The following is a 12,361-nucleotide window of genomic DNA, read 5'->3' on the forward strand; positions in this document are numbered from 1 at the left end:
TTTTTTTTTTGCTTAATTCAAGCTTTTTTTGCTGAAGTCAAGCTTTTTTTTGCTTAATTCAAGATTTTTTTTGCTCAATTCAAGATTTTTTTTGCTTAATTCAAGATTTTTTTTGCATAATTCCTTTTTTTTTGGGGGGGGGGGTTGCTTAATTCAAGATTTTTTTGTTGCTTAATTCAAGCAGGACCTTTTTTTTTTGCTCAATTCAAGATTTTTTTTTTGCTTACTTCGTTTTTTTTTTTTTTTTTTTTGCTTAATTCAAGATTTTTTTTTGCTTAATTCAAGATTTTTTTTGTTGCTTAATTCAGGATCTTTTTTTTTTTTTTGCTTAACTCAAGATTATTTTTTTGCTTAATTCAAGATTTTTTTGCTTAATTCAATACATTTTTTCTGCTTAATTCAAGCAACAAAAATCTGCCAATGGAACAAGTGAAAATTATCTTGTAAGATTTGTTGAATTCAGATTTTCCAGATCTACTGTCTAAAAATCAGTTCTTATATCTCACTGAAACGTTACTCTTTAGGTGATTGTCTTATTTTAAGAGTGATGAAAAATCTGGACTACAAATGAGAAAAATACACTTTGTTGCTTAATTCAGGATTTTTTTTTTTTTTCCTTAATTCAAGCTTTTTTTTTTTGCTTAATTCAAGCTTCTTTTTAGCTTAATTCAAGCTTTTTTTGTTGCTTAATCAAGCTTTTTTTTCTGCTTAATTCAAGATTTTTCTTTGCTTAATTCAAGATATATTTTTTTTTTTGCTTAATTCAAAATTTTTTTTTTTTTTTTTGCTTAATTCAAGCAACAAAAATCTGCCGATGGAACAAGTGAAAATTATCTTGGTAAAATTTCGTGAAATCAGATTTTCCAGATCTATTGTCTAAAAATCAGTTCTTATATCTCACTGAAACTCTTTGGGTGACTATGTCTTATTTTAAGTGTGATGAGATATTTGGACTAGAAATGAGAAAAATACATTTGGTAAGGTTTAGATTTTTTCCAGTGTGCTCAGAATCAGTCATGACAGCCCTCACCAGTCTCTTTGTTTTTACTCTCTCTCCTGCCTACTGTTGGTAAAGTGAACAGCGGCGTTTGTTGTCTTTTCCAAACTGACCTTCGTGTCCTGTTTCAGGGTTGTCGTCGGTGTCGTCTCTCCCGGGACACTGTGACTTCGAGGCTGGTCTTTGTGGATACACTCAGGACAAACACAGCGATGACTCCGACTGGGAGTGGAGGAGAGGCCCCACCCCCACGTCGTACACCGGGCCCCGGGGAGACCACACCACCGGACTGGGTGAGGGATTCACTACATGTGTCCACACTCTGCGGAAAAAAGAAAACATGAATGTAGAATACCTACATGTTTATTTATTAACTTTCATTTAAACAGTAAAAAGACTCGTTGACGTTAAAAATCTCTTTTGCAACAGTTTCCTGGCTCAGACAGCTGCAGCAGAAGTTACAGAAAATAGACATTTCAGCCGTACATCCAACACTAAAAATGTACATTAAACATATAGTAAAACCATACATAAAACACTATAATAATAATAATACTTTTTATTTGTAAGCGCCTTTCAAAACCCAAGGACACTGTGCAGCAAAGGATAAAGAGACAATAGATAAAATACACAAACAATGAATAAAATACAAAAAAAAAGAAGTGCAAGAGATGTAGTATGGGGCAAGATGTAAGAGAATTCTGATGGTGGGTCGATAATATTGAACAGGTGAGTCTTTGGAGTCGGAGACTATAATTATAAGATAAGAAGCTTTATTTGTCATTATACGTAGGATACAATGAAAGTTCATTTGGCATCACACAGGTCAGATCAGTAGTATAAAAACAGTAAAAATTTGATAAAACAGATCGTCGGATCAGCAGTATGATAATGATAATAATAATAATAATAATAATAATAATAATAATAATAATAATAATAATAATAAACTTTATTTGTATAGCACCTTTCATACAGAAATTGTAGCCCAAAGTGCTTCACATTGATTGAAAAAATACAATATTAAAATACATTAAGATTTGATTAGAAATACAATAAAATAAAAATAAATATAAAAACAGCGCACATTAAAATATTTGATTATGCATAGAATTTTTTAAGTGCAAGAAATAAGATGAAATTTGAGAGAAATACAATAAAATAAAAATAAAGATAAAAGCAGCGCACATTAAAATATTTGATTATGCATAGAATTTTTGAAGTGCAAGAAATAAGATGAAATTTGAAATACAATAAAATAAAAATAAAAACAGAAATACAATAAAATAAAATAAAAATAAAAACCGCACATTCCTGGTTCCTGAATTGTGCCCCATTTTTATCTCCTTTCAAAGGCTAATGAGAATAAAAATGTTTTTAATTTGGTTTTAAATATATTCAGTGAACTGGCTTCTCTAATGTCTTTTGGAATTGTATTCCATAACTTTGGTGCATAGTTAGTAAAGGCTGCGTCCCCCATTTTCTTTGTAATATTTCTGTGAGTCGCTAGTAACCCTGCGTTTGATGACCTCAGTGTTCTAGTTTGTACATAATTGATCAGTGAGTTTGCAATGTAACTTGGTCCGGTTCCATTTAGAGCTTTATACGTGAGGAGTAGTATCTTAAAATCAATTCTGTAGGTTACCAGTAGCCAGTGCAGGGAAACCACCACTGGAGTAATGTGCTCTCTCTTCTTGGTTTTGGTTAATAACCTAGCTGCAGAGTTCTGAATCAGCTGAAGTCTGTCTGTGCTGCTTTTTGGGAGACCTGTAAGGAGTGCATTACAGTAGTCCAGTCTGCTGGAGATAAAAGCATGGACCAGTTTTTCAGCATCCTTTCGATTTATAACCGGCATTACCTTGGCTATGTTTCTGAGGTGGAAGAATGACGTTTTAGTTACTTTCTTTATGTGGGACTTAAAGTTTAAGTCTGAGTCTATAATGACTCCCAGACTTGTCACTTCTGGTTTGATCCAGGAAGTGAGTTTGCTCATCCTACTCATCAGCATTTCCCTTTTTGCTTTTGGGCCAACAAGCAGGATTTCAGTTTTTTCCTCATTCAGTTTCAGAAAGTTCCTGCACATCCACTGATTCATTGCTGTGAGGCAGTTTGTAATGGAATGGATGGCTGTCACGTCATTGGGTTCTGTGGAGATGTATATTTGTGTGTCGTCCGCGTAGCTATGGAAGCTAACATTATGTTTTCTGATGATATCTCCAAGTGGTAGCATATATAAGGAGAATAGTAGTGGACCCAGGCAGCTCCCTTGTGGAACCCCATAGTATGTATCATGTGTGTTTGACACGTGATCTCCAAGCCTGACGTAGTACTGTCTTCCAGAGAGACCTACGAGCTTTTCTAGCCGATTAATCAGGATGTCATGATCAATTGTATCAAATGCAGCACTTAGGTCAAGGAGGACCAGGATTGAGACCTTGTTGGCATCAGAGTTGAGCCTGAGGTCACTGATTATTTTGGTGAGGGCGGTCTCAGTGCTATGACCAGCCCTGAAGCCTGATTGGAATTCCTCTAAGATGTTATTCTCTTTGAGATAGTGATTTATTTGAGCAGAGACTATCTTTTCCAGTACTTTGCCTATGAACGGGAGATTAGATATAGGACAAAAACTGGTCATAGCATTACTGTCAAGGTTAGGTTTCTTTAGTAAGGGTTTGATAACAGCTGTTTTGAAGGCATCTGGAAAGATGCCAGTATGAAGAGATTTGTTTATGATTTGGAGTAAATGATCTGAGACGCTGTCAAATATTCCCTTAAAGAATGCAGTGGGAATTGGATCGACACATGAGGTTGAGGAGTTACATTCCCTGACAGTTCGGTAGAGTTCTGCTGATGTAATGCAGGTGAATTTTCCCATGGTCACAGTACAGGGACTGCAGACAGCATCTGTTAATGTGGTGGAATTAATGCTAGATCTGATTTAACTTATTTTGTCCTTGAAGAACACTGCAAGCTCCTCGCACTTGGATGTGGAGGGCTGTAGTGGGGTGGGGGGGGTGTTGAGCAGCTTGTCGATAGTGGAGAATAATATTTTGGAATTTCCAGCATTCTCTGTGATAATTTTGGAGAAGTAATCTTTTCTTGCAACTCGAATGGATTGATTATAGGTGGTAATTGTAAGTTTATATGCATCATAGTCAACTGTAAGTTTGGTTTTTCTCCATTTTCTCTCAGCTCTCCGACAGGTTTGTTTGTTTTGACTAACAGTGCTGCTGCCTAGCCATGGGGAAATTCTGACCTTCGACTTCCTTTTAACCCTTAACGGAGCAACAGCATCCAAAGCAGATGATAGTGCATTATGATACTGTATGATACTGTGCAGTAAAGTGCAGGTCACCATGGGAAGGTGCAGGGGTAACAGTGGGGGTGTGTCGTTACATTAAAGTCATTACAGTGGCGATTTCTCACAGACTGCAAGGGAAGCTCGGCTTCCCCTAAAATGACTCAAATTAAATGGTTAAATCTGTTCGGTTGCGTTGACATTTCATTGACTACAAATGTGTTCAAACACGTTCATCTCACATACGAGTTCGTTCAGAATCAGTTTTATCACAAATCATCAGACTGGATGTTGTTCACTTCTCCTCCATTCTCGTGTCTCTGTTTTCTCATTCGATCTCTGCTCAGTGCATTTGCCTGCAGACGCTCAGCGTCCATGCACTTCAATGGGACTGAGTGGAACTGGGTTTTTCATTGCCTCAAAACTGGACGGTAATTGGATAAATGCCACGATGTTGTCCCACCCCCGGACGCTCAGCGTCTCTGGGGGTGAATGGAGCTGTGGGCGGAGCTCGGCCGGGCTGGATGCTGAGCTTCCACGTGCTGATTGGAGGATCGGTGGAAAGGCTGAATCCTATTTGATTGACAGCTATTTTGAGATCTACTCCTTCACTGTCATCGTTCAGTTTAATACCGTCGCACATTCTGCTGTGAAATCGAGAGAGAAACCACTATGAAATGACTCGTTCATTTCTTGCACTGTAAATAAAACACACTCATTGTACTTCCTTGTTTCAATTTAACATAATTTCAATGTTTTCTGGAAAAGACGCCTACTTGGTACAATAAGGTCACTGACCATTTTCTTAAAAAGTAACGGACGGCCGAATTTATGTTTCAATAACTTGAGAATTTTTTTGATGTAAGCCAACAATGAGCTTCCCCTGTCTGAAAGATGAGCAGCCGCCACTGAGTCATTCTAACTGATGTAGACCAGTAAATAAAGTACATTTATGACTAAAAGAACCCCAGTGTTTCCTGTGTCCTACCTGAGTCCACCTCTACCCTACCTGAGTCCCCCTGTGTCCTTTAACAGGGTATTACCTGTACGTGGAGGCGTCTCCCATGCTGCCTGGTCACAGCGCTCGTCTGCGGTCCCGTCCTCTCAGGGGGTCCAGGGGGCCTCAGTGTCTGCGGTTCTTCTACCACATGTACGGCTCTGGGACGGGATGGCTGCGCATTCACCTGGACCAGAACGGAGAGGACATGTTGCTATGGCAACGGAGTGGCGAGCAAAGCATTGCCTGGCTGAGGGCCACAGTGGAGTACCAGTGTGACAGCCTGCATCAGGCAAGAGCAGAAAGACATGAATAAAATGTTCAAAAGTACAGACAATACTGCATTAAGGAGGACCGCAGACTAACCTGAGTTTGTGCTTTTGTTCCAGATTGTGTTTGAGGCCGTTAGAGGTCATTCAGTCAGGAGTGACATCGCCATCGATGACATTATCTTGGAAAGTGGACCATGCCCAGGTAAAATAAGAACTTAAAAATACTTAAAATACAGCTAAAACTTAAACTTCCAACTAGGGATGTAACGATATGAAAATTTCATATCAGTTACTGTGACCAGAATTATCACAGTTATCATTATTATCACGGTATTGTTGAAATTGTGCTCAAAATGTTCAAAAAGTACTTATACACACACTGAAATAATTTAACCAATTTGTATTTTAAAAAAACAAAACAAAAAAACAAAAACAAATAACGTAATTGGCACAATACACTTTCTGTTGGCAGAAACATTCAAGTAGTGGTCTGAACCTATTTTGGCCGTTTTTCAGTCCTTTTGATTTTGCCTTTATATACTATATAAACAAATGTTTACTATACCCATGTTTGGAATCTTTTTTTCAGCACAACTTCATCTATCTCATTTGCCTATAATTCTTTTCACTTTAACTTACTATATCAACACAAAAGGACAAAAAACACAAAAAATATATAAAATCTGATTTGAAAAATGTATATACTTATTGCATAAATAACACACAGATGCTTAATGAACCTTTTCAAAGACTTTAAAAGTGAATATTGGTTCCAAATATTAGGTATAGAAAATTAAAATTGTAATAAATTAAAACTATACTCAAATATTTGACATAAAAGCAGATCTTTACATAGGCGTTTTTCCCCTAAAAGTGTGGTAATCAAACACGGTACAAACAGACATGATAGTTAGAATTTAAACGGTAATACTAACCATTGGCAATTTTAACGCAGTTTATCGTTATACCGGTAATTGTTGTATCCCTACTTCCAACTAGAGGTAAGATCTTAAGCCCAAGCCTAAAATGTCAATCATTACGTTCGGGTCGGGTCGGGCCGGGCTTCTCTCTCGCTGACTTTTTTTTTTAATAAATATATGTTTATAAAAAAAAACAAAAAAGCAAAAAAACAGAAGTCGCCTCATCACAACACGTACTGTACTAAACTCTTGCAATGACAATTCAAAGAACTCCTTCCTGTCTCTGTCTATTATCCACCCGTCATTGTTCTTCTTTGTCTCTCTGCCTCTCTCTCTCTCTTAAAGTGCCGCGCTAGATTCTTAAGGACGTACTGCTGCTGTGGTTTATGGCCCAATTTTCAACCCGTCAAAATGACGGACGGCCTTAAATTTTTCCCGCCAACTCTTAAAAAAATCCGTCAATGATGGAAAATTGCCGGTTAATGTAACCTCTGCAGACACAGAAATATAAAAGATGTAAATGTTTATACAGTCTTGTTTAACTTAGATTTCGTTACAAAAGACAGGCTTTAATTTGTTATCATAAATCACCCCTCCTCCTCCCGAGTCCTCACAAATAAAATATGAAATTTCGGGTTTGCTTCGGGCTCGGGCCTGCAAATCAAGTTAATTGGTCGGGCTCGGGCTGGGTCGGGCTTTAATACCCGCGGGCCTGGGTCGGGTCGGGCTGGATTTTTTAGGCCCGATCTTACCTCTACTTCCAACAAAGACAAAAATGAACTGATACTAAGAATGGCCAGACTGAGATAACTTTAAAATCTGATCAAAAGTTTATCAGTTCATTGTACTAGAAAACATGATGTATTTCATTTTCTTATAACTTGCATAATAAGGGGTTAACGGTTTTGTTATCTTGAAATTCTAAAGCTCGTTTTAAAATTTTGTCATTTAAAGAAAACAAAGCTTGTTTTGTAATAATAATAATAATAATAATAATAATAATAATAATAATAATAATAATAATGATAATGATAATTATTATTATTATTATTATTATTTTAATTTATGGGCACCTTTCTTGACACTCACGTTGGCCTCACAGCTAAAAGCAGAGATACAAAGAAATAAAATAAAATACAAAGAAATACAAGACAATAAAATAAATAAAAGACAAACAAACATGGACAGTCATATTGGCTAACTGCAGGTAAGATAGGTCAATTTATCTGAATAAAACCAGATTAATGTCAAACTAATGTACAGTATAATCTACTAATTCCCCAGATCTCTATAATTATCCAGTTATCCGGTGAAAAATGACATCTTTATATAAAATTTAAAAAAAGTTTTATTTTCTTAAGATAATGAACTTGTCAATTATGAGAAAATGTACTTTGTAATTTCGAGGTGATGAAAAAATGATCTTGTTTGGAAAGAACAGCAACGCTCATAGTTATTGTTTTATTGCTTGATGCTTAGGGCGTCCCATTTTTGGGACTTCTTTTCTGATCAAGCTCTTAATTTGACCAGTTAATCTCTTATATATTAGGAACTCCCAAAAAAAAATTTCAGCCCAATCTGTAAAGTTTTAGTTTAGTTAGTTTTAGTTTTAGACCCCCACCGCCATCTTTAGGGTGCTCATCAGGCCAGTGCAGAAAACCCATTTCTCAATGGAAAATCCTGCATTTGTTGGTTAGTTCTGCCATATTTGCTCATGCAAATGTCATATTAGAGGTTTTGGGGGATGCTACTGTCGTTTATGAAGGTCTCAAATCATGTACAGGTCAAGGTCACATGATTTTAGACAAGGTCAAGGTCATCTGACACTGGAAAATGGGTAAAATCACAGGTTTTTGCCCTCCCTCTCACCCATCCTGTCCAGAGGCTGATCACATCACACACAGCTGGAACACAGTAATGGTCTGGTACCTGCTGAACCGAAGAAAAGGGAGGGTACCAGATGGGTAATCTAGGATCACATGTTCTCCAGTGAAAGCCCTGAGTGCAGATCTGTGAAATAAGACTAGGCAATAAAGAAATCTGCAAAAACCTGTGATTTTACCCATTTTCCAGTGTCAAATGACGTTGACCTTATCTAAAATCATGTGACTTTGACCTGTACAGGATTTGAGACCTGCATAAATGACAGTAGCATCCCCCAAAACCTCTAATATGACATTTGCATGAGCAAATATGGCAGAACTAACCCACAAATGCAGGATTTTCTATTGAAAATGGGTTTTCTGCACTCAGCTGACAGGCAACCTAAACATGGCGGTGCGGGGGGTGGGGGTGGTCTAAAACTTTACAGATTAGGCTGAAATTTTTTGGGGAGTTACTAATATATCAGACATTAAGTGGTCAAATTAAGAGCTTGATCGGAAAAGAAGTCCCAAAAATGGGACACCCTATTGATTCTGTTTCCCTAAAAATGCACAAAAAACAATATACTTCTTTTTTTTCTTCGCAGAAAATGAGATCAGGGCCACGGCAGGAACCTCCAACGAGATCGAGTAGAGGAAGGAAGCTTGTTTAGATGCATGCACCCCATTTTTGCACAAAACCGACACCTCAGAGAGCTGTCGACTCCCGACTCCGACACGTCTGTACAAATGTGGGAATAAAAAAGTACGACGTGCTCGTGTTTTCATGGAGTAACACATATCATCAGTTGTGTCATAGGCAACAATTCTCTGCGCACTGTGTTAAACTGTGTTTCTCTCACATTTATATGCATTAGATTAATGCTCATTGCTAAAAAATAAAGCGAGACGATTATTAATTATGATTTTGGTGGGGTTTTTTTTTCCATTTTGAGATGATGCTGCTGATTCAATTTCAATGCTGCCTGGCGCAACTTAACAAAAACTATCCAATTTATTCTTAAATGTTTCATTATTAAAAGGTTTTCCTGATATGTTTACTTTCTAATACTAGCAATCAAACTTCATGTTAAATCTGCCGTACAATCGGAGCACACTGAAAGTTTTACTGAAGTACAGAACTATACTTTTAACGGATATTAGTTTCTTTGTCTTTTGTTAATGGTCTTTTTCTTGTCATTATGATTATCACAACAGACTGTGTTAACACATACAGCTCTGGAAAAAATGAAGGGACCACTGCAATGTCCTCTGAAATCAGCATGTGTGCATGTATGACATCCATTCCATTCCATTCTTGTGTGTGTTGAATTCCAACACAAACACACCTTATTCTACTGAATAAACACCTGATCCAAGTCTTATTTAAGAACCAGAAGTATAAACACCACTACTGTGCCCATCTGTAGCCACAAAAGCAAATTAAACCACCAAATTTAATACAAATACCTCAGTGTTTGTTGAACCAGGATACAAACTAAATGCAAAGGCTGACATCAACTACAGACCATACTGACATCTGACTGAAGTTACAAATGTTGTGTTATAATTAGGGGTGTTACAAAATATCCTTTCTGCAATATATCGCAATATTTCATTTCACGATACTGTATCGATATTAAAAAGTACTGTATCGATATTATTAGGTATTTATTCAAATGCAGATATTGTGGAGGTTAATTTTTGTTTTTTTCTTTATATCCTATTTATTATTATTTAACACTCTTTTATTAAATAATGTTAGTTCCTTTGTTGGGATTGAACTAAAATATTCTGATGTTAGTTCTGAACAAGCAGAATATGAACATTTGAACAGGATCTTAAACTGTAATGTCTGTAAAACAGAATTTCAGTTTGAACACAGGAACATTTTGTGATATAGCATTAGATCGTGTTGTGATCAAATAAAAATGCATTTAGTATTTGTGCAGATTTCTGGTGTAATTAAATTCTTCAAGGAAATAATCATTAAAAAAAGAAACAAAAAAAAAGCCTTTTAAACAGTATCATGATATATCACTACATATCGTATTGCAATCCTAGTATTGTGATTTGTATCATATCGCCAGATTCTTGCCAATACACACCCCTAGTTAAAATGGAAGCTTATTTAAAAATGAATGAATGTCAAAGCTCCTGCAGCTAACTAGTTCTCTTACTAACTAACAAGTAGGACTTTCATTACAAAGTCAGGGCCAACAGTGCATTAAAACTGGAGTTTTGTCCCATGTGGTTTATTTTGACATTGTAATTCTACTGGTTGCCCTTGTGCTGAATTCTACTCCCGCCCCCCCAAATCAGCCATGAAGAGGACAAAGTGCACCAAATTCACCCTGTCACACCAGAACAGCTCCAAATGTGAGCTGCTAAAGTCATCTCACTCCTTTGGCTTGGTAAGCTTATTCTGACTATTCTACAGTTTTCAGCAATGTGTGGTGCCGAATTTGCTCCCTGCCAAAAACTGCATTCCCAGCCCCGGATGATGTAGTTTTTGGCAGTATCTGTTTTTACTGTTATATATTTTGTGTGTTGTGTATCTAAGATGTAACTTAAGAAAGTTTTATGTACCTTACAGTTTGCACATTCTTTATATTAACCAGATAAAAAAACATAACTGCAATATCTTAAAATATTAATTACTTACATCCAGGAGATGTTTTAATGTATAGAAAAGTCAGTATAGTCTCAGAGGAACCAACATTTTTAAAAAAGCAAAGGCAACAAATAAAAAAAGTACATGTATTTCCGTTAGAGGGATTAATCTGTGGAATGGCCTGGAAGATCGATTCAAACAGTCAAACAACTGAAACTTTTAAAACTACGTAGAAGCACTCGGAGAGCGCAGACCTCCGCCAAGGCGGATCAGTGGCCCCCCCTGTGGGCCCCCCCACCCCCAATCACCACCAAAATGTAATCATTTCTTCCTTATCCCATTTCCAACAAACCCTGAAAATTTCATCCAAATCTGTCCATAACTTTTTGAGTTATGTTGCACACTAACGGACAGACAAACAAACAAACAAACAAACAAACCCTGGCAAAAACATAACCTCCTTGGCGGAGGTAAAAATATAGAGCTCGGGATTGATTAAAGAAAATACTTGTTTAAAAGACTAGGCTCAATATTGGGAATTGAGATAAGGACATGATTTACCTGAATTAAATGAAATATGTGTTCTCTTCTGTTGGATATTTAGCAATGATTATGTTGAAATTTTTTTTGTTTGTTTTCATGTGGAAACATTGTGTTAATTGTAAATAAGGTTAGGCAAAGTAAGTCTGAACTTCAGCCTAAACCCTTTCAGTCACACTGTATGTAGAACCATGGATATGTTGGTTTTGTTTGTTGTTTAAAGTCAGAAATGACCAAATAAACTACTACTGCACTTAATTGCTCCACAGCTATGATGGTGTTAAGAGGTTGAATAATTCACAATTATTTTCATACCCTACGGTCAGACAGGAGAAAAACAGGGTGAATTTGTTGCACACTGTCCTTTTCATGGCTGATTTAGGAAGAGGAGCAGTTTTCAGCAGGGACTCAAACTACAGCTGTTTATAAGACTTTACTGCCAAAGACCTTTAAAGTAGCATTAGCTTTTATTTCTGCTAACTCTGACTTTAGTAGCTTATGTTTACCAAAGAAAACACTTATTTTACGTTTTTTCTTAAGTTTGACTGTAGCGGTATAAAAAGACTGTCTCACAGATATTGGATAAACTTAGTTCCAGCTTCTTACTTAAGTTAGCATTAGCATTAGCTTACCTTTTAGCCCGCGCTTTTCTCCAGCTCAGACAGCTCCACAAAAAAAACAAGAAGCAGCGAAGAAACCAGTCTGGGCAAATGAGGACTGCACAGGGTCTACACACACTCCTTTTACACTGTTTATGGTTTGAAACCACTTATAACTGAAAGGCAACTATGGGTTTTGTTGAGCTGGTGCCACATAATGCAGAACTAGCAGCAAACAAGGATGCTAGTCTGATAATTTGCC

The 12,361-nt window shown here is 36.8% G+C and overlaps 1 protein-coding gene across 1 annotated transcript in view; it reads left to right on the plus strand.

Moving 5' to 3' along the window:
• Positions 1-9,426, plus strand: part of LOC115429308 (MAM domain-containing protein 2-like) — a 43,757-nt gene extending 34,331 nt beyond the window's left edge. Inside the window, 4 exon segments of the mRNA XM_030148635.1 lie at positions 1,129-1,290; positions 5,331-5,584; positions 5,682-5,766; positions 8,955-9,426. Coding sequence (XP_030004495.1) covers positions 1,129-1,290; positions 5,331-5,584; positions 5,682-5,766; positions 8,955-9,001 — 548 coding nt within the window. The 3' untranslated portion in view covers positions 9,002-9,426.
• Positions 9,427-12,361: the final 2,935 nt, after the last annotated feature.

This window comes from Sphaeramia orbicularis, chromosome 12 (genome assembly GCF_902148855.1).
Source record: "Sphaeramia orbicularis chromosome 12, fSphaOr1.1, whole genome shotgun sequence".
Taxonomy (NCBI): Eukaryota; Metazoa; Chordata; class Actinopteri; order Kurtiformes; family Apogonidae; genus Sphaeramia; species Sphaeramia orbicularis.